General features: G+C 33.5%; 1 protein-coding gene across 1 annotated transcript; it reads left to right on the forward strand.

The window, feature by feature from the left end:
- Positions 1 to 9,761: 9,761 nt before the first annotated feature.
- Positions 9,762 to 23,892, forward strand: LOC108730139 (uncharacterized). Its single transcript, XM_018459641.1, has 3 exons — positions 9,762 to 9,860; positions 12,065 to 12,501; positions 23,495 to 23,892. Exons 1-3 carry the CDS (start codon positions 9,762 to 9,764, stop codon positions 23,721 to 23,723), a joined length of 765 nt encoding a protein of 254 aa, XP_018315143.1. The 3' UTR covers positions 23,724 to 23,892.
- Positions 23,893 to 24,752: the final 860 nt, after the last annotated feature.

A 24,752-nucleotide genomic window follows, 5' to 3' on the forward strand; every position in this document is an offset into this window, starting at 1 on the left:
CGTTTCCTACCCTTTTTGATACACGCTCCGTTTGTCTTTCTTCGTCTTTTTTTCCTTCTCTCTCTCTCTCTCTCTCTTTTCTTTCTCAATCTCTTCTTTTGTGCACTCCAATACGCTCAAATTCCAATCTATCGGTGCATCGCGAGCGTAACTACGCTCATGTGCGTCGCGAGTGGCCCGATAGTGGATGACACATAGCGGAGGACGCATCTCTCGGGTGTGATAGAGAAAAAGCTAGATTTGCGTGCTTGATGCAGGTGTAACCGGCAAGGCTATGACCGACAATTGCTCCATTTCTTTCGGCATAATCCTCACGGGAGTGTCCGCGAGTGCTGTCCCCGAGTGCGACGGCGACGGACGCGCCGGTTGTGAATAATAGAGGAGAGATTGTTCCATTCTATTAGGTAGTATTGACGTTGTATTCACCGGGAGAGAGATGGATGCTTTGTCGAGATTCGTCGTATGTTTATCTATCGCCGCTTGTACGAATTTACGTGCCATTGTTGTAACAATGCGTACGATTGCAATCGTATATTTTTGATCAACATCAATCGGATAATTCGATTTTTTCTTTGTGATGTTTGTATCTTTGTGACAACTGATCCAGAAATTGTTTACTCGACCTTTTTTTAAATCAGTACAAAGGAAATTTGGAATGAATTTTATTATCTATTTGCTTTTAGAGAGAGAACAAAAGAGTTAAGAGGGTATGAGAGCATTTGCTTTTTGGCGGAGTTGCTGTGTATGAATGTTGCAAGCGTGGTGAATGCTTTCGGTTTATTCGTTAAAAGAATTTAATAATCTTTTATTTTTACAAAAGAGCACGTCTTTTTCGTAACATGAATTTTGTGAGCGTTGTTTCGCAGACTTTTACTTAAAGTTATTGGAAATTAAATATTATTCCATCTTTGAGAGAAGTGGCGAGAAAACGTGTTAAAATATCCGACTTTTTACTGAACGATTAGATGAAATTGAATCAAAGAAATGAACTGATTTATTGGTCGTTTGATTTCAAAGGAAGTACAAACAGATGAGAGAGAACGAAAACCTTAATTTCTTTTAGATCTTTTGTCGTAGTGTGGTGACAAACTTTTTATCTGTGTATCTCTCGACAATTTCAAAGGTTTTTCATTTTTTTCTTAATTGCAGAGATGACGTTTCTTATTATGACGCCTTTCGATTACGCGGATCAATATCCTTTTTCATTGTATTAAAAAAAATAAATGATGACTAACATCTTTTCTCTTCTGAATTCCATTTCTTTAATTCACGCAGCGCGAAAGGAAGTAATGAATAGGAGGAAAAAGTGAGCGTGTTTCAGAAACAGTTTCGTTTCTTACTTCATACATGACATGAGATTTCGTTTAGGACGCCCTTGTAAAAGTATTGAAATATTTATCCGAGATCGATTACTTTAATGGACGCTGGTAACCTTGTTAGCGGAACTGAATTCTTCGACGGTGAACTTTTTAATTTTGTTAAAGAAAAGCGCTCGCGGCGACAATTTTGTGATACTCTCAGCAGAAAAAATGTTGTATTAGCTACTATTTCTGAAAAGTCAGATGGGAGGTAGTATTCTTTTTTACAACAATTTTTTGTACGTGCCTCAGGTTTTACACGAAAGTTTAATGGTTCGCTGCATCATCGAGACTTTGAAATAATAAACAAACTAATTTTGTAAACAGTGTTCTGTTTTCTCTTTAAACTAAGTAGATGCGGAGTTATTATCATATATTCTTATTTTGGGAACATACTTTACACATTTTACATAAAATTGAATCTCTAAGCGTCATGCATCTCTTATTTAATTCAAGAAGATTCGTTTAATATATTCTAATTAGATAAGAGATTCCGGAAGGAATGGCGGGAATATTTATAATTCAATGTTTAATTTACGAAAACATATAAGATATTATCTTAATGAAACCATTGTAATAACTTCTAGACTATTTCCATCTGGATTTGCAAGTTATTGTATAAAGTCGATCTTTTTATCGATTTTCCTATCTAGCAGCTCTTCTCGACTTCATTCTGCGATAGACAAGAGTTTTCTCATGTTTTATCATTCCAAACTTTTCGCTAAAGCGCGAGAAACACATTTAAGTTGTTTTCGCGGGACCGTTATTTTTCCGTCCGTTGAAACACGCAGCATGATAATGTCGCAACTAGGTAAATTATTCTAACTGCAGAACGCTTTTATCATTTAAAACGTTTTAACTGATAATAATAATGAAGGATAAAACATAAATGTACATTCATATATTCTCGCGCGATGTATTTTTACCATTCATTTATTTTTTGAATGTTTGGGCAGATGGTCTAAACATCTAAATTATTAATTGTTCTGTTAAATATTAATTGACCTATTATAATAAATGCTTCACACAAATTCGCGTAAGAGCTGTTCATTAAAAATTTTTATGACCAAGTAGCTGCGTTTTCGGCTAGTTTTTTTCCTCTGTTTTTATCTGTCGCTCTTTCTCTCTCTATTAAATTTCGTTCACCCATCATCTCTAGAGTGTTCTTCGTTGCCTGTCTGTGAAACAAGAATACCGCTTTCTCGCGCATCTGCGTGTGCATTCTGTACTTCCGCGATAAGATTTGCGACTCAATTGTCTGCGAAATTGAATATTCTTCTCTCACTTCAGTAGTGTACACATAAAAGATGTCTTACAATAAAATTTTTATGTGCTAAACAAACTTGTAAATACAATACGTGGCTTAGAAATTCAGAATTGGAATTATTGTGAAAAATGTATCTATCTCAGATTAATACAGATATTGACAATAACACGATCGAACCGTGTTACTAACGTTACTTAACGAGAATTGTTAACGCATATAGATGAACATTTAAATAAAATCATCGATTTATTTCTCGCGTTAATTCGTAACGATGGCAGACTTCTAATTTTTGTGTGGGATGGCTATTGTGTTGCTTATACTTTTGTATTACTATATGCAGAATGTGCAATATCGACAGGTTGCAAATGAAACTGTTGCAAATGAAACAAACGTTTATTCGATCGCGTTCGTCAAGTTTATGCTACGGATGCAGCGCGAGATGATAGAGCCGGGATCTCACGAGCACCTGTTGTAAAACTGCAGTGTGCGTGCGTTCTCTGTTGCGCAAGTTTTACCGTTCTAGAATCCGACAAAGTTATACGCGTATTCAGGTTTTATTTTTCTCTCTGAAAATCTCCGAGTTTCGAAGAGAGTTTTGCGTCAATCCCTGTGCTTTCGAGTGGGAATATCTCTTGTATAATGTCGTTTGTTTCGTGACACGAAATCGTTAAATTTTCGTATGAATGGAACAGGAAATAGATTCTTTCCATCGCATCATACTGCACGGACATGCGTGCGATATAATATTTACCGATCCATGCACTTCAACAATATGAATTATATATGACATCTCATACATTACAATTTCTTTTATTGCGATTTTTTCAATTTTGCGAATTCTAATTTAAGAATTCGATAATATTAAAAGAAGAATAGGAATCTTTATTAGACCTAGAAGACTACATGTAAGAACACAACCAATTAGAAATTTGACCATGGGCCTTTAATATTAAAAGAATAGTATTGTAAAGAATGTAATCGAATCAAATCAAATTATTTTAACTATCGTAAAATTGTTGAAAAATCTATTAATACGTGTATTATACATAAAAGTAACAAGTGATTCTTTGTTATAAGTTACAACAATGGCACGTAATAACTTCAGCAAATGACTTAGCTGAAAGGAATTTCAAAGAAAAGATAAACATTCGTCGATATTTTCCAGAAGCGTGTAGATTGCACTAATTGTGCCAACATTTATGTATATACATTGCCACATATTGAAGTATGTACCGTGAGATCAAACTTCTAAGACGCGAACTTGTTAACAGTTATGTACTCGATTGTGGATCGATATTTGCAATAACTGTATTAAAGAAAAGTTATACTCTCTACATTTCTTGGAGTAAATCTCACTCCAAAAGAGTTAAAAATATACTGTCACAAAAATTTATACTTTTGAATAAGAGTGGCAGATTTTCACTCTTTTTTTTTTGAAGAATAAGTTTACACTTTTAGAATGAGATTCACTCCAAAAAAGGAGCGTGATTACTTTCCTTTGGAGTGAATCTTACTCTCCCTAATAGTGAAAAAGAGTAAAAATCTACCACTTTTATTCAAGAATGCAAATTTTTCACTCTTCACTAATGGCAGTATTTTAACTCTTTTGGAGTGAGATTTTATTTTAAGAAATTTAGAGAGTAAGTTACTATACTATTTATCACTTCTTCATTAGTAGTCCAAACTTGTGTGTATGATACTGTCCATATTTGAGTCGTAATAACATTTTTAAAACCCTATGATCTGTCGTTTCTCGAACTCATTCGAATTTCATCGCCGAGCGAAAACGTCACCGAGAAATTCGATAATAGTTACGAATGTATCAGGGATGCAGCCTGTATACGAAGAAATACCATTGGCTGTCGACAGATAAATGTCAATTTAAAGCTTGAGAACAAGACAAGGAACAAGGACATTCTTGACACTAATGCAGCTTCGGTAAAATGTATCTTCGGTAGAAACGAACGTCACGCAATGCCATATAGTTTTATTCGAGTGCCTCGTAGCCACGATTACTTTTGGAACAATAAGGTTAACGAGAAATTATAGTCAATTCGCAGTTTCAAGTAATCATTTGGCCACTTTACCAATTAACGTGATGATAATATTATTTCATCCGTATTAAAAAAATTATATTAGTTTATATATACACATTTGTATTATGTATTTATATAAATTATGATTTTTCATATTCTTTTTTTTATTAAATTTGAACAACGTTTAATCGCGAATTAGAGAAAACTGCATTTGTAAAGCTTCGGAATAACATTTGGAAAGCTAGATAATTGAATTGTGCTGTGTGTGATATAATATTAAACGAAAAACAGTATATAAATATTTATTTTAAAAATTAATCCTATTAAGTTTGAAAGGTCGATTTCAAAAATATTCGCGATATCGACACTTTTGTTACTGTACAATCCGCGCGCGTACTATTAATAATCTGTATATTGATTTACCTGAATCTATTCATAAACCTTGATAATCTATCCCACCATGTATATTGTTCGCCCTAATTAAGTGTCATTCGCGATCATTTACCCGTTATTGAAAAACTGTCTTTGTTTCTCTCTAAATTGATTAGCGTAATTAATCATCTTGAATTTTGGAATCCTGTTATTTTGTATACCGTTGAATTATGTATTTCTGTATCTCCTCTTTCTGTGTAAAAATTCAAATTTTAGATCATTTTGATGTTACTACGTAAATTATTTTTAAAATTTCAAAAATCTTTGGACACATAATTTTGCTGTACATTGATGTATATGTACACACACACACACACACACACACACACACACACACACACACACACACACACACACATATTTAAGATTTTTGTTATTCAATCAAACTTTCTAAAAAAAATTTTGTAATTTTAGAAAGTAGTTGATTAAGTCATAACGCATCTGCTATGCACATAAATTTACATAATTATGTATATAATAGGCAAGAAAAGTAAAAGAGATTTAATTTTCAACAGATAGTACAATCCATGATCTTGTATTGCTCGAAGTGTTAACAAAGTGATTACACATATTCAGGATGCCAATGGTGGCGATCGATGATCTCCATAGGTGAACTTGGCATAATCGTCGCAACGTTCCGTGCATGCGCATTGGCACGTTCCATAATCGACAACAATACATGCACTTGTGATACATTGAAGCTATAGAAACGAGAAAATAACGTGGCAGAAAATATTTGTTTGCGTATTGTCTTACTTTTTCACCAGTACTGTAAAATATTACCTTATTGTCGTTTCTTAATGAAACGTAGCATTTTTCTAATTCTTTCTCTTTGGAGGAGTTTAATAACATATTTAATACCGCATTCTACGTGATATCATTATTTTGTAGAATTATTTTGTACGTAGAAATTAGAACAATAATTAGAAGTGATAAATTTGTATTTTTATTCGCGTTATTAATTTTTTTTTTCATTATGATTTTACATGAAAATAACAATTCATTCAAGTTTTATTTGAGGACATGATTCCCAATAAATTAAAAAAATATAGAAATCAAATATTGCATATTTTTATAATATAATATAATACACTATATTATAATATAATATTATAATATAGTATAATATAGATCGTATCACATTGTGCAATTTGTTAATCTTTCTCAAACTATTACACGAGGGCTGGTATTACATTTTATATGCAATACATTTTAATTCATATTTTATTTAAGTTTTATAAAATTTTGCATCCCATCGTAATTTACGTAGATGGTTCCGAATTTATTAGAGCATTATTCAGTAATAATATTTATTGTAAATGTAATGCATATACATGTAATATGATTAATTATGTGTTTTCAAAATATCTATTGCGATGAATTACGTGTAGATATACGAGAAACTATTGATCAGCGGAAAAATATATATCTTTCATGAAACGCAACGAATTTATAACATTTCAGTACTTTTAATTTTAAGTTTTAGGTTTGTCCGCTTTACTCTCCTCAAGTAATTTTATGACTTAATGGTTTGGCAAAAATTCTGGTAGATTGCAGGAAAATATTAAAATCCTCGGCGGGGGTGGTAATCCTGCTGTGCTTGATTACTTGTGGTCGCTTAAACTCGCTCACTTTTCTTATTTAGAGATACCAGTAGGAAACTGTCTCGAATTTTGAACGAGCTGAAACTTTTTTAACAAACTCTGGCATTAGAGATAAAAATTATAATGGCATGGCAAAAGAAAAGTAAAAGGAAATTAACAAATTATTACTAATATTACTCTTTATGATTACCTATGTATTTCTATGGTCGTCTTATTCGTATAAATAGAAATGTGTATAGGATATAATTTGAATTCAATTAAGATAAGTAAGGTGAGATTTTATAATTCACTATATTTAATAAAGTGTGGAAAGAAATGTTTTTGGGTTCTCATGTTTTAGATTAATGAAGCGTGAAGCCAATAGCGATTTTAATCTCGGTTATTCGATGAAATGGCCATTGTTTTGTAATTTTCGTTTGTTCCACTTCCTAATTATCTTGTAATTTAAACGAGTAGTTTACCATTTAGTTTACGTCAGCTATTTCCATATTATCCTGCTCGATATAGCTGCACGGCGATATATAGTCTCAAGAGAGGAATGTAATTTACAATCTCTGAAGACGCTTTTGTCCCTAGTAGTCTACGGTTCAATTTTCGTTATCGACTATCGACTCGTTATTGGTTTTTCAATTCTCTTTCTCGTTTGTTGTTTGTTTCGTAATTATGTTGTGGATTTATTTAATACATATTTATTATTAGTATAGAATACTTGTGCAATAGTAGTTGATGTTTAATTAAAGATTCTATCGAATGTCTCAATGCTAATATAGCATTTTCGTTTTAAAGATGAATGGATAATGGAATGGGCGATATTAATTTATTATAAAGTACCTATAAACTTTCATTTACTTTCATTTATATTCCTGCAATATCAATATATGACTATATGTTCGATTCACTGATTTAGCATCGAATTATGTTGCAATCGCTGGCAGCTATAGTTTCTGGGATATTCCGCGTGGTTATAATTACTGACCTTTAAATTACTAATGTCCTTCATTCGTCGTGTTCCCCATGTATGAACGTATTCCATTTGAACCTCTCCTGTTCGACACTAATCCTTCTACAATCGTTCTACAAACTCTATTATGTTACAGTGTAATGTATAGGATGAAAGTTTAGTTGAAAGAAAATGTTTAACGACATTAAAACGAATTGCTTGTAGTGATTGATTTCGTTTATTTAGCTTATACGTGTAGGATAAAGCTTAGTGTAATTACAGAATGATATTACCTACTTGTTGATGATTTTTTAATGCTTGTTTCTTGTTGAAAGTCTAAATTTGACGATTTAATAATCGCTAACAAAAGCTTACGTGTGCAATAAGAGGAATAAATAGAAGATTTCAAAGAATATTAGATCTCTGATGCTATACGTAACGAATGTATTGAAATAAAAATTAGACACCGTTTGTTGCATTGAAATAATCTCGTGAATCTTCTTATTGTTGTCAGTAATCAATTATTACAGAACATAAATATCATACAACCAATAACTAAAAATAACATCATCGTCATAATAAGTACGTTTGTCGTTCATTGATTTATTAGTAAAATAAAACGTATTTCTCGCTCTGAAACCATAGATTCACCTCTAGAAATGTGATAGGGTTATGCGTTGCGTGCTCGTCTTTTCGTTCTGCATAGCCTTCAGAGCTTGCAGCCTTAACCTTTGCATTTAATTTATGACCTAGCGCTTCCTGCGCCAAAGAAAACCCTTGCTAAAATAAAGTACCATTATTGAGATTAAATGCACGCGCGTGATACAGCCTCTTAATTATAACGATTTGATCCTCTGATTGTACTTTATTTAAGATTGAGTAGCGTAATGAAGAAATGCAAAGTAATAGTGTAACGCAATACGTGTATTTGATTTCGTTATTTAAGACAATACGTTATACGTTAATATTTTAATACGACCATCGTCAATATGTGGCACTGTATTATACGTATCGATATTGTTACGATACATAATTTCTTGCTTTTGCATGTATCTCTCTTCTCGGTTGTAGCGAAGTAACTGTTATTGCCATTATAAAATGAGAGTTCTTTCTCTGAGCATATCGTGAATCTTACACACGAAATTTTACAGAACGTTGGTCCAATATCTAATTATTCTACGAGACTTATCCGAGCGCAACCTTTTCAACGGTCGACAATCAATTTCGTGTTCTGGTCTGGCTTCTGTATCGTCATCGTCATCAAGAGCGTCATTCATCGTTATAGAAAATTACGCGATACGTCAAACGCATTCGTATGAAACTCTATTTATAAACAGAAATTTAAAAAAAAACCGGAACGTATTCCAGTCTAAAGAATAATTCCACGAGTAAATGGATGTAATCGTGAATCGTTATTGTAATGAGTTATTCGGAGAGTGCAAATCGAAAACTCATTTGTGTCGTCCGATCATAATGCACGATTAAGCGTAAGAAACGACAATAATAGAACTCGTTCGTGTCCTCGAGTGATTTTGTTCGTGTAATTTAGACTTATAACTTAAGCATTGTGCCAAAATGGGAATTTCGTGCGTAAAAGTGCGTTCGATTCGACGATCGCGTGTCATAACAAATTGCGCGTATTCTCTGATTATAGACTGAAACTGCTACGACCTTTCGCAATGTTAATTTTACATATTATTAATTACCGTTGTGGATAAAAGTGGGTTAACATGAGGAGTGATTGAAACATATGATTAACGCGTATGGTTAACTAGAAGCGAAATGTGGTAAAATGTGTTCGGAATAGACGTGACATATCTATAAACAAACTATTATAATTAATTTTGTAATCAAATGCCCACTGTTCGGAAATAAGAATTAATTAAAATTTCTTCTAATCGACTCGCCATCTCAGCGCTATTTTCTACAGCATGATAATATCCGTTCGATACATACTACAGAAACTACGACAGCAAGACGTTGAAATAAAAATATGAGAAAATGTCGACATGCAAAATCGTTGATAACATAGTTTTATACGTCACTACAATCGATAATAACAGAATAGATTCAACAAGTAATAATATGTAGATTCTATTATCCGTGAAAACAAGTGACTTGACGATGAAGCAGCTCGAGCAAACGGTAAGCACCATTGACAGTAAACTGTACTACAAACAAGAAGGTGCAAAGGGACGCATAGATATATCTAGCTTAGTTGCGGTTTGTTGTCTTAAAGTTTCCTAAACCGCGTACCGAGTGTCCTGACGAGCACGAAATAAATTAAAAGGTACAAGTGGGCTCGTCGTCAGCAACAACGACGACGACAAAACTCCACATGTTCAGTTTACCTCATAATGGCTGGTTAGTTTGGGCCGTGAAGAGCCAGGAGGAAATGCGTGAATATGACGAGAACGGGAAAATAAGATGGAAACTCGAGTGCAAGTCAGAGAATGGCAAGTTCATTTTAAATTTTTTATGTTGTAAGAATAACTTACACAAGGATGTCGCGCTTTAATAACATTTTATGGTGTTTGGGGCGACTCAGTGTAAGTGTCGACTAAAGGAGATATTAGTGCTCTTGTGACTAAACGGGACTTTGTAAGACGCGATAATACTGACAGGATTCAAGGACAGGTCACATGAGCGTAAATCGAAAATGTCAAGAGAACAATGATGAAGTTTTTAATTTGCGAGATAAACGTAAAGATTTAAGAGAAGATATTTTCCATTAAATATTTCTTAGAATAAAGAAATTGTGCCAGTAGTTATCTCACTTTAGATGATGTTCAGGATTTTGCTTTTATTTAAAGACAGATGGAAAAGCTGCAGATGGATTTAATCATGTGGGCAAGAGGACAAAGGGAAAGAGTGACACGAAAGACGATGCAACATCAAAGGAAGCCTTGAGATAAAGGGTAACTTGCTCCATTAATTATTTCATTAGTAAATATGTTACTGCTACGTGATGGTGTTGTATAATAATGGACTCTGCGAAAGAATTAACATCAAGAGTAAGGATATGATTTAAAAATCTGAGTGTTTGTTTGAAAAACGAAAGATTGAGAGATCCTTCAATATTTGAAGATATCGTTTACCCATAATTGATTTGCTAATAATAATAATAATGCGTGTATATCGTGTCGATATAAAGAACAAGAAGTCGAGTGCTTTAAAAAGAAGGTATGGAATTCCAAAAGCAATGATGGATGATTTTTGAGATTGTATGTTCTTAATTTTCAGAGATAACAAAGTGTGACAGGGAATTTATCATGATATTTAAATGGCAAATCCATGTATCAAAACGACCTAAAAATGATGGCGAACGTGGCTTGAATATGAATCACTAATTTAATGTGGTACCATGCTAAATGTGTCACGATGGAAATTCTGCTGGCTGTTCGATATTCAGTTGATCTATCGTTTGATATTCGTTGTGTGAGCATATTCAGACGCGAAAGACAATTTCCTGACGATCGTTAAATTAAAACGTTCCACTGCATGAGATAGAATAAATTAAAAAAAAGGACAGAATAATGTTATACATTTTTAATGTTGAGATTCTATCGAAAGATTTAATATATTAATGATGATGAGAAAGAAAAAATGCTTCCTTATTTCCGTTAATTTTAACAGAGAAAAAAGAGATACATTTGAAACTCCGAAAATCACCTAATTCAAACATTGCAGATTACAGTTTTATGAAACGTATCCCAGCCATATAAGCAAAGCCAGTAAAGAATAACTTTTATTGAGATGAGATACATTGCTAATCCGTTTATAATAATAAACGAAAGCCTTGCAAAGAGACAATCTTTTCTGCATATTTAAATTACCGCCATAGAAAAGTTTGCGTAGCTTACAAGAGTGACTTGAGAGAAAAAAATATGTGAAATTTGCACAATACGCTAGACGGAGCCCTGAGAAAATAAAAAAATCATGCAGCTCGCGAGGCGTTACGTCGACGAGTGTAAGCACGAAGCAACGGAACAGTTGAATTTCCTGAAAAAAATTAAATCAACAGTTTGAGTTCCGCGAGACGACTGTTCGTTGCTCATTTATATGGATGTTAAGAACTTTCAAAGCACCTCAAGCGACAGAATTGTGCTAGAAGTTGCCGAGAGACGGTGACATTCAACCGGCCTTCCCCAGAGCAAAGGGCACTCAAGGACTGTACTCATGCCAAAACCGCATTTTGTCGTCTCGAGTAGTAGCATGAAGAGTCAACAAAGAAAATAGCATCGAGTACCATCGTATATATCGCGATACTCGATTTAAGCGATAATTCACTCGCTCGAGTCTGGGGACTGTTAAATCCCCAGCGAGCACGTTGCTCAGCATCGCGGACGCTGTCTCTGCTGGGACTTGGAACGGAACACCCTGGCTGCAGCTGGCCCCTCTGGATGTTTTGATATTGAGTGCGCTAGGGTGCCGAGGTGGGGGGCGCGTGGTCTTGCTGCCTGCCGTGCGCCGGCGGCGGCGGGGGTGGGGGTGGTGTTGGTGTCTCGGGGGCCACCCCTGAGACCAAGAAGGGTTCCTTGCTGAAGCATCAGCAGTATCAACAGCCCCACCAGCAACAAAGAAGCCAACAACAACACGAGCACCAACAGCAGAAAGTTCTGCAACAGGAGAAACAATATCAACCACCAAAACGCCTTTGCGTGGCTCAGTTTAAAGAACGTGCGCCACTCGGTGATCTCGACGAAGACCTCGATGACTTTGACGACGAAGAAAAGGAGTGTGAGCTAAGGATAGGTGAAGAAGAAGATTACGGTAGGGAAGGCAGTACTCAGCATCGGCTTAGCCCGCGTCTACACGACATCGAGGAAGAGGACGATGAGGAGGGTCGTCACGTCCGAGAACGGTCAGTCGTTAATCCAGTTTCGTAGGTTTTCCGATTTACGTTAAACGTGTCAAAATAGGGTCTTATTAATATGTTTCATCTTGATCCTTCTAACGTTATTAGAATGTTTATGCCGCACGTTTTACACGATATGTAACGAGAATAACTATTACTATCTTGAGTTTGACAGAGATTGTTGTAACAGAGATTTGCTATGCCAGTATCAATCAATCAAACTCAACATGCGCATTCAACGAAGATTACAGTTGAGTAATAATCCAGTAGCACTCAAACATGATTAGATGGTTCTCTGGTATGAAGTCCGTTATGCATTGTTCTCAGTATAAAATAGTCATATTCAATTGTTACTCATTTGTTATCTCTATTAAACGCGTTGATTATTATCCACACGATGCGCAATTATTGTTTCGTTGCGCAGACATTGAGTTTTAAGAGTGCTCCGTATCACTAATTATATATGTCACTGATGTACGTATCGTGTCGTGCAGTGTAAACAACGCTTTAAGTAGCTAATTGCCGATTTAATTAAATATTCTGTTATGGTTATATCGATAGAATGCGTTAAATTTCGCGATTAATTAATGGCGCTTCTCTCTATGATCGCAATTAACTCGACGGCAGCTCGCGTGTATATGTGCGTGTAATTCATGCATTATTCTCGTTACGTTATGTATTAATAACATTAAGTATTTTACACTTGACGTAACATATTTCTCCTATGACATTTCTGCACTATGGATAAATATGGTTCCGCAATTATAAATTATGAGCAGACGGTGTGTATTAACGGAAAATTATATTCGTATCTATTTACGATAGTGTTAAGCTTTATATATAAGTATTATTTACGAAATTTTTCAATTATCATTCTCTACATTATACATTTAATTCGAAACGTATGTCTACTGTCTGTTGCTGCGAGAGTTTGCTGTAGTTGGTGGACAAACTTTCTTTCCTGGCCCTATATGTGTTTGATTTACAGTTTCATTGCATCGGACTGACACATTTCTCAATGTTACGCGTTATGTTGTAGTGTCATGTGTACACATATGCAATGAAACTTACATCTGTCACATATCGACGTCGACGTCAAATCGCGTTTACTCGCCTGACTTTGTTGTTCACTCAATTTAATAGTATATTACAGTTGCGAAAGTTACGTCTAGTTTCAGCCACTGAGAACATTCGTTCCGAGAAAAGAGGAAAAGTTATTAATACATTATGCACATTGTGTGGCACGAAAATGCTAGCAACTAAATAATTAAGTAGCGATAAATCTATCTCGAGTTTTGAGATAATTTGCATTTATTACAATTCGATCACTTAACAAGTCTAAAGAAATTTGTTTTTATTTAATAAATAATTCCTTTTAGAATGCTAACTCTACGCATCAGATCTTTTCATTCAGACCTTTTTTTCTTAGACAAAATTAAAGAAACTTACATCGAATATTGTATTAACGATCTTCGATTATAGGCTTTTTCTTGGTAAATATTAAAATGTGGAGCGCGCGTTCATATATCGATTGGTGCGCTCGATTCAATGGAACTCGTGCGGTTATTGTGCTCGTAGAGAATGGCACGAGAAGATCTTCGATTGGCTACGCGATGGTAGGTAATCTCGAGAATGAGGAGACTTTATCTGCTCGCTATTCATGTGCTATATCAGATTAAATGTTACCAGTAATTCGGATTGGTTTACTCTGCGTTTTTGACATACCTAATTGCCCGTGGAGCTCGACATCCAGATCTGGAACCAACTATTGAACTATTTTTTCTGATTAAATACGAGAGAAATTTAATTGAAGCGAATGCTTAATGCTTAAATACATACTTCCGTGTGAATTTATATATATTCTGCGTACCGCGCGTCGAATTCTTTTTTGGTCTTGAAACGTATTCATGAGCAGTACCGGTATAGTAGGTCATATTACTTATCAAATTATACAAGCAATTTAACAATTTTTTTATGTGTTAATAAGCATGATTTTAATAATTTTTAAAAAATATTCATAATTCTTTTTCTATCGTTTTCTTAGTTCTTTTTGAACTTTTCTTTCTAAAGACTTTTTGTCAATGAATTTATTTTTAATTTTTAAATTATGTGTATGTATCAATACAATTACAGTGTATACAAATAGGTATGAATCGAATATGTTTAAATGAATCAGAAATATATAGAGAGAAAATCGAATGTAGAACGCGCTGTTTTTCAATTCTAAGATCTGTGAGAATTGGAATAAAACGGATAAGATTTCAAATTAAATTACACTCTACCTTAAAACCTTTACCTTTCATCAACGCGGAGTTCGAAAAAAATATCGCGAGATATAGCTATTTAGTTTTTTTTCTTTTCAGGTAAAATATATTTTATAAATAAAGATGAGAGGAAATATTGTATTTTTTGCATCTAAGGAAAATTTATCGATTTATAAATTAAGAAAAAATATGTAAAGAATAAGAAAAATACTTTTATTCGAATGTGTGCTTTCATAACTCTCTTACTCATCTCTCAAAATAATATCTATTAAGAGCTAAAATGATAATTGATAAACGTGGAAATTAATGTATCATGTTAGTATAGGATTCAATGTGACGGGCATTGAGAAGAAAGCTGGTGGCATAAACACGTTTGATGTATTGAATTTCATCATGGATCGTTGATTCGCTCTTTAGATATTGTGAACCACAAACCTTTGGACGCTTGTTTGAATATGATGCGTTAAAATAAACATTGCACACGTAATTCATCCGATTTCTAGTTGTGATTTAATACCGGATACGTTATACAAGGCGAAACAAATATTTGATACGGTAAAGAAGAAGGAAAAATTTATATATAGCCGTTTCTTTTTGCTATGCATGAGAATATACGATTGTATTATAAACATATTATGTTGTAATACTCCTTTACGTTTATTTCTACATCTTTTATTCAAAATCTTCCCCCAGAACCATTAGTGTGGAATGTTTTATTCTTGTTAGATTTTTTTAACGTGAAATAAGAATGAAAAATTAGACTTTAAAAATAACAGTTGTTTGAGTTCTGGAACAATTGTATTAAGCATGTAGAAATTAATAAGGTTTTTACGAAATTAATTTTGATCAGATGCTACTCTACAACAATTAGTTTTTTATTTTTTCCATTTAGAAAACAAACATAAGAAATTCAAGTGTTTCGAATAACGAAGAGAAAAACGAATAGTAAGAGGAGTATCGCGAGAATATGCTTCTTGTATGAAAGGTGGTCAATAGCTCAATATCGCTGGAGTGATACGTGCGTCATGACTATCCAATCAGTCGCAGGAAACATCAAGAGCGTGCCCGAAATTTCCCCAAGTGGACACTATCGACCAAATGGAATTAGGAGGATGCAGGCGATGTGGGATAACAAGAACACGTATCGGGTGTGCGGAACTTTAAAGCCTGCCATTAGACCTAGCACTTGCGCAGACATTCGCCCTTGATAATTACATAAAACATGGCTTCGATTAATCGGCTCTGACTAAATATGTGTTTAATAACACGAAACGTATGACGCTAGCGAAGGAAAAAAGTATTGTGTTAATTTTATTAATCTTATGCATCTATCGTCTGTTTGTTTGATATCCAAAATTTGAGTACAATTACCTAATGTTGTCTAATGAGATTAATTATTCAAATAAGTAAATTTTGAAAGATAATTTTGAGTAAACATTGAGTTATTCTCAATAATTATATGTTTTGTATAAAATCTTCCATTTTATTATTTAAGTAAAAATATTTATTACATAAAGATTACAGAAAGATTTATTGTTTTCCGAGTCATTTATCATTTTAAAATGTTATGTCATAAAGTGCATTATGTAAGCTTTTATTTAAATACTGCTCTTACATTTTCAGATTGAAAGAGCTAGTATATAGATCTATGTACGTAGGATATATAGAGTCACCCAGAAAGTGGTCGACCCGATATTGTTTGTTTAGCATTGATTGTGGTTTTCCTCTTGCAGTTCATAGCGACCTAACACTAATGATGAGCGACCGTCGGTTTTACACTAATGGCCATTACTATTAAGCATCTAAGTGCACACGCGAGTTATCAAACGATTAGCTAATTTAAACGTGAAATGATCGATACGCACGCACATACCTGCCTACGATGAACGCACGGTTGAAGAAATATTTGAATTATTACATTTTGTTGAATTTAAAAATTTAACTTATAGATACTGCCGTTAAAAGTTTTAAAATTGTAGCAATCAGTTTAAGCATCTTATACAATTACTTTGATGGTTCAACAAAATTATTTTCTGATTTGTGCACGGAAAAAAAATGTTTCTGGTTTACAGCTAATTCTGATTAGCTGAAATTGTATTAGCTACTGTAGCTATGAATTTGTTAATACATATAAAAGATTTGCTGCTATAGCTAATATAAGGACGTAATAGCAAAATATGCATGTCTGTTACAGATCCATTTATTTAGCAATATGAAGTTAGTTATCACAATTATCGGATATGTCCGTATAAAAGAAAATTGTCTCTACCACAGTTAAATATGATTTGCTGAAACTGTATTTGCTACCAAATTTTCTGTTACACAGAAAACGTTTGCTGCAATGATCAATACATCGACATAATAGCAAAATGCTTGTCTGTTATAATAATATTTAGGCTTCACAGCTAATGGAAATTAGATACATCTTAGATACCACGTTAAGTGTTCATATAATGCTACTGAATTTAGCTGTCATACCTAATTTTTAGCTGTGGCAGCTAATCTTTTTCTTCCGTGTATCTAATTAAATTTTTGAATACTTCAGCAAAATCGTTCTCTCCATAATACTTCAATAAAACCTTCTTTTCTGTTTAATATACAAGTTGCTCGTAGAAAATTATAATTGTAATTAGTATACTATATTATTGAAGTAGAAATAGCTGGGATGGAAATATGAACTTGAGGCATAGCTGTAGGTAAGCTTTCTTAGGTTACTTATAGAGGAACATGATCGAACCAATAATTAAGTTGTCTCGAGAAGGCTAAAACGGCTGACATAATTAATGTAGGAAAGACTTATAAGATCTTTATTAAGGATGTAATGAGGCAGAAACAATTTGAAGATCGCGAGCTGTTAATCGATTATTCCTTTCTTCTTACGATCATACAGATTTTAATTAAGAATTTATTTAAAATTTTTATTTTAAATTTAATAATATATATAGAAAAATTAACATATATATGTTTTTCTTAAATAATTATTCCTCACTTACAATTAGTTATAATTAGTTACAATTTGGACTAATGCTGTTGTTTTATTTGCATGATTTTAAGAGATTTCAACTATCATTATTTTAAAAGCAAAAGTTAATCTCCTATTGTTTCACCGCAAAGCTGAATCAGTGCGGGTTTTTCATGCATTGATCGGTTTAATATAATCGGTTTAATCGTTTTCAAATGTGAAGTGTGAGTATCTGTGAGCACAGTTTGATAATGGTTGTCCTGATTTTTTGCGAAATTGCATGTATAAGGCAATGCTCTAAGATTAATTTATAGATATATCTTATCGATTCGCGGATACCAAGTAATACATGAGCTATTTTAAGTCTCTCTCGCTTGAGAACTTTTATTACTTCATTAAATTCGCGGTACTGTCTGTCTTTGATTTAAGAATTGGAACGGGATAAGTTGTTAGAGGATGAGATCTGAATTATGATGCCATAATGGTCGTATCTTGTCCGTCGCGAAATAGACCGTCTGGTAAGTTAATTTCGAGATGAATCTCGTATAATTAGAACACGAGAGTGGGCCTAAAGGAAGCTGAGGGTACACTGCGCATCTTCAGCGTTGTACCAGAGCATATGTGATTTGAAGTCGGAATCGAGATGGAATTTTAGTGATGCGACTATATCAGCGAATATGAGCGAAGAGAAGTGGGAGTACAAAGTGACTATTTCCTTCGACGTTATTCGAGAATTTAGTTCCGCGTATTAGTAGTCTATAGAAGTCTATATACGAGCGCATTCTGATGATAGATATGTGCATATATGCAAGAATATGGCTATGTAATGCAACGATGCAGTCAGCACGAGGTTTCATATTGGGACGATCAGGAATTTCATATCTCTCTTTATTTCATCTCTCTCTCTCTCTCTCTCTCTCCTTTTCTGTTCGTGAGATTAATTCGTGTTACTTTATAGTCAATCCGATTGATCAAAGATTCGCACACGTGCTTCGATGCCTTCGATGCTTTGACCGCTCGCCTCGAATCGCCGACTTATTCCGCGTCGTAAAGCAACCTGTTGATGTTTCACATCCCGTTAAAATCGCGGTCAGTCGATGAGAGATCTAATAGCATTTAATGTCGATGTTGATTTATAACAGATATTGTATCTGCAAATTATGACGGCACGTTTGCGGACATATGCACATATGTGTTATTTTGACGAACGCAGTCACAATCATATCAAAATGCTAAGTTCTCTCTCACCGGCGAAAGGCACCATACGCGGTATATCATCGGTATTCATGCAACTGGGATGTACCATAGAACTGATCAGCGATAATTCAGGATCTATCGACGTAGAATGTAAGCCCTTACCCGTCAAAGCACATACAGAGAACGGCGGAAGTAATGTATGAATGCTAATACTCGGAAAGCCCTGCAACGAATGGATCGATTTGATTAATACGCAGAATAATCAGTATTGATTTGTGATTATGATTCGCAATAACATCGGTGCACTCAATGTCGACAAGCGCGATTCGTTTATTCTATGCTGTGTTCGTATTCATTACTCTTCGGTGAAATTAGAGCTTAGAACTTTCTTATATAGGGAAGAGTTGGCTAAGTCATCACCGATGGTTAAGTCGTATCTCCATTGTATTTTCTAAATACTTTTTTTTAAAGGTAATGACACTGATGTGACACCAATAATATGACTTAAGAACTATCATTTTTGCTTTGTTTTCGAATCGTCTGTTTACAAATAACATTCAAAATTGATTTTGCTCGGTATCTGATCTAAGTTTTTGTACAATTTACCTAAGGTGTTATCAGTACAAGGTGGGTAATTGAATTATAATGTACTAAAGGGTTATAATTGATATTTAAATTTTTTTCGAGCATCAAATTAATAAAATATTTGTAAGTTATGTTGCTACTGGCAAATTTGTAAAAATAGAAGGAGTTGGATAAATCGTACACTTGTCGCTGGTCTTTATATTATACCGATACGATTTTTGCGAGCTCCCTTAATCTCCTTGCGGCTCGTACGCATTGATAGGTTATGTTTATTAGGTATAGCATCGGACGCGAATAATTATTAAAAGATTTATAACTTTGAAGAATATAAGGATTCCGAAGAACAACATTTTTTAATATACTAATTTTTACTGGCTTTCACCAGTATTACAGGTACGAATACGCAATTTCTTAACATTTATCACACTTAAAGGAGGAATCCTATTATTTTAACTAAAAATATGACAAAATGTTTGGGAATTTTTTTTTAAGAAACTAGCAATTCGATTCATGTAAAATTTATACCATTTTTGTTCACTGTTAAATCTATGGTGTCAAATTTAACCTAACGTGAGTCGCTACTGCTCCTACTAAATATATCGTTATTTTTTACCAAAACGATAGTTGAATTTGATACTATATTGTGTCAATTTGACACTATATAGTGTCAAATATAGCTACTGTTTTAGTATAAAATAACGATATGATTGAGTAGGAGCAGTGGCGACTCACGTTAAATTAAATTTGACACTACAGATTTAACAGTGTTCATGTTTGAACACTATTTAGTTTCTTTTTATTAAATTTTAATGATAAATGTAAAAGTTATTAATAATCGAATATCACGTCGCGCAAAAATTCGTCGTCCACTGATGTGCACGATATTAATCTTCCAGGTAATCTAAAACAGAAAAATTAAACGACGTTTTACTTTATACATATGTAATTTGAATTTGATGAACTAAAATTAAAAAAAATTATTACGAAAATGATGAGTTTTCAAATCAGCACTATGATCTTTCAAAGATTTTCAATATTTGCAGTGAATAACGGAAAGCAAGCACTCAAAATATTTCTACAAATAAAAATGCCTTTTGTAACATTTTTTGGTGATATTCCATAACGGGAGTCTATTGTATAACCGGAATTATAAAAATAAATTTATTAATAAATAAGTTTTAAAATTAATTTTTGTTTATCTTCCCAGTAAACAGTAAAACAATCTGACGTTATTTGCCGTTGTTTTGACGTTAACGATGTTATTTTGATGTCAAAATGATAATAAACAACGTCAGCTTGTTTGTTAGGTTAGAAGTACGATTTAGGAACCCAATGGTACAATTTAACGACCCGATCTCCAAATCGTATCGAAAGCTACTTTCTTTTTTAAATCTAATTTAAAAAAGTAATTTAATGTTTATTTTCGTAAAAGTATCGTTTTGTTTTATTTCCAATGAATCAAAGTTTAATATAAGTACAGAAATATTCTGATCTCTTCAGTACTTTTTGTCATAATTTTGTTTAAACGTTAAGGGATACGATATAGGCGACTTTCCTTTATGTATTTATCGTTTTTAAATTATTGTGTGAAAGGACGGTTTTGTTGAAATGTCTAAAAATTTAGCTAAATACAGATCTGAAAATAATTCTGTTGGACCATCAAAATAATTATATAGAACGTTGAAATTGGTTGCTAAAATATTAAAAATTTTATGCGACATTATTCATCATATTTTAAAATCCTACATAAATCATTTGGATGGTCCAACAAAATTATTTTTAGATGTGTATCTACTTAAAGTTTATTTTATTTGTAATCTCTTTATAAGCAGTTTCTGTATTATGTAAATGCAAAATTGTACGTGTTAAAATGTTGTTAAATTTATTTTTTTGCTTAATTTATGATAGAGACCGATGAATTAGTAGTTTAAGGTTGGTATTCATAATCGATTCTTATTCTAATAGCGTCTTAAGTAATATCTTAAGATGCTAATATGACTCTGTGGCCGGTATTCATAGTCGGTTCTTATTTTAAGACCGTCTTAAGTAATGTCTTAAGTCGCTAATACGGCCTTCTGATTGGTTCATGACTTCTTAAGACTGTACTTAAGACGGTCTTGAATATAAGATCTGACTATGAATACCGTTCTGTGGGCGGTATTAATAGTCCATTCTTATTTTAAGACCGTCTTAAGTAATGTCTTAATGTGACATATGCTAATTCAGCCCTTTGATTGGCTTATGACATCTTTAAACTATACTTAAAACAGTCTTAAATATTAAAACCAATGATAAATATATTGGCGTAAATCTATCGATTCGCTATTTTATTACGCACCATCAAAGCAAAAAATAAATTTAACAAAATTTCAACGGGTATAATTCTTCATTTATGATACAACAAAAACGGCTTATAAAAAGAGGAAAGAAAAATACGGAAAAAACGATTTTCTGAATTTATTTTAGGACGATTTATTAAATCTACTTTACAATCTATTTATATTTAGGAATTTTTCGTAGGTCGCTTTTTATTTCTATAAGCAGCTTATTTGTTTCACTTTGTATAAGTACTTTTTTATTACGTATTTTTATGGAATTATCTTGTTTTGAATTATTGTTCGCGTTGTATTCTTTTTATCGGATCGTTATTGGACATAGATGGGTTGCATGTATAAAACATGGTCGACAGTAACAATGTAACCGTGTTTTTCTTATATTCTTCTAGAAATCTTTTGCTGTATGCGTTGCCCGACAGCTCTCCAACAAAACCGCCTTTTCCACTTTTGTCGCAGCCATTCTTATATTGTATTACGCACAGTGACAAAAGCAGATAAGAAAGAAAACGAAAAAGAGAAAAATGAACAACAAAGATCCTTGCAGCAACACGATTGCCGTCTCTCAGGTCCAGAGGTGTCAGCTATCCTTATCATGACCCATTTCCCTAGCACATCCGGTTACCGTAGCCAGCGAAGTAGAAATCTTATCATGACAAATTTCATATCACGTCGATCTGTGATGTATTATGTTTGATAATCATGTTTGAGATCCTTCAAAATCGAGATCAGATTAAAAGCTTGGCGCGTTTTTTGAGAAACCTATTTAACGTTTTATTGTTTGGTATGATAAATAGATAATGAATAAATTGTAATCACGGATTTATATAATGCGCGATATTGATCAGGGCAGCTCTTACAATTAGCTATACAACCTCATACGATGACCCGAGTTAGTTAATCGTTGTAATTAATTCAGTAGTCGTCTAGAGAGAGGGAAACAGAGAAAGAGAGGAGGAAAGAGAAAGAGAATGCGCCCCAGAAAGGCCGTTACCGTCACTACATTAATTCTGTAATACGAGTATAATGAATTTAGATATTATTACGTGGCTCATGAACATATCCCTATAAATAGGATAAAATCTTCAAATAATATGTACTACCATATATTACAAGTAATATATCCTATCCTCTTTTTTATATGAGATGTCATATTTCCGTATTATTACATTTGAATAATATACCTTTGGCCGAAAATTTTTTTGGGTCAAGAGACATTTTTTCATGCGAATCCACACGAAGAATCTTATGAATCATTCAGTATGTTGAAGTTTTTGGGTGAACAAGAAAGCAAGGCGAAAAAAAAAATAAAAACCCGGAAAGAATAAGAGATAAGGGTACACTTAGTAGGATAAGTTAGAAATAAAGGATGATATAAGGGCGACATCCTTACAACGCAGCAACAGTAAATAGATTGTCGTGACGTATTAAGGCGTTCAAAGTGCTTTTGCGAAGAAACAATAAATTTATAGGAATTCGGTCGATTTTGTTGACATGATTTGACAATTTAAGGAACTCTTAATTAGAACGGTGGTACGAGTATACATATATACATATATGTAATATACATATATGTATATTATACACGCGGTCTGCTTCGCCATTTAACACGATGAATACGTTGGTGTGCCAACGTACGTTTCCAACGCCATTTTCAGACCTTATCAACCGAAAAAATCGCCTACGCCGAGCGGCAGCAGATCGGGTTGGCGTTCTCGTAGGAGCATCACGACGGCGGGAGCCCCCGGAGGGCACCAACACCACGTGATTGCTACTGCCGCCGCGACGGCTCAGGCTAGGATGCAGGCCGAGCAGGGCAGCATCGGCGAACTACGTGGATATCACAACCTGCGATCCCGCAGACACACCTTGGCCAACGTTCGGTGAGTGTCTCGATTTTAGCCAATTCTCTGGGATGAAAGGCGAACGGAGCGCCGATCAATACTTGCAGATGGCAAGAATATTCAGAAAACCGCACGGATGTCTAAAGGCATACGTTTTTAAGATGTTCTTTAAACATTCGTTGTGCGAATGGATCTCTGCGCTGTTTGATTTCTGTTATTTACAATTGAAATTACTTATTGAAGAACGCGTATGGCAACGAAAGAGGTTTTGATTCAATATAGAACCGTATTGATTTGTCTGTAGTCTATACAATCGTTGATTTGCACGAAAAATCTTCTTGAATTTTTTAAAATACGGATTAAAATGAAACGTTTATATTTTTCGAATTGTCTGTCTACTTTGAATTGAGTTGATATATTAATATATTACAGCTACATATATGTGTATAAAAAACATTTGAATATGAATTTAATATTTGATTTTATCGTTGCACTATACGCTACAGCGAATGAATTAAAAGCACGGGAGAAGCATTTATTCATATAATGAAATTGTTCGCATATAGTGTATCACTGTAAAGATCATATTATCGAAAATTACATATTACGTATCTCTTTTTTCATCTTTTATATCCTTCCATTTTTTACTGGCGTTGTCTCAACCAGAAATCTAACATAAGAGTTCGCTATTCACGTAAACTCTGATTAAATTCTGTGATGCATTTTTCACATTTTATTCATGATTCTGCTGCTAGCCACTCTTTCAAACTTTTTATCATTTTATCACTATCATAACGTTTTATAGCATTTTCTAGCATTTTCACAGCTTACTGCGGCTGCACATATTTTTTTGTAGCGTATTATTTTAATATTATTCATATTATTGAATGGATAAAATTATTGGCAAAATAAATGCCACGGTACAATATCAAGTCGAATATTTAATTAAACAAATAATATATATTATTATACGACTGATTGAATAAAATAATGATAAATACGTGTGTTTAATCTCCACAATAGCAATTTCCTTTTTTAATTGGTTCTACGCCAGTTTTCTCTAATTTGAAGC

The sequence above is a fragment of the Mycetomoellerius zeteki genome, unplaced genomic scaffold, assembly GCF_001594055.1.
Source record: "Mycetomoellerius zeteki isolate Tzet28-1 unplaced genomic scaffold, Tzet1.0 scaffold85, whole genome shotgun sequence".
Lineage (NCBI taxonomy): Eukaryota > Metazoa > Arthropoda > Insecta > Hymenoptera > Formicidae > Mycetomoellerius > Mycetomoellerius zeteki.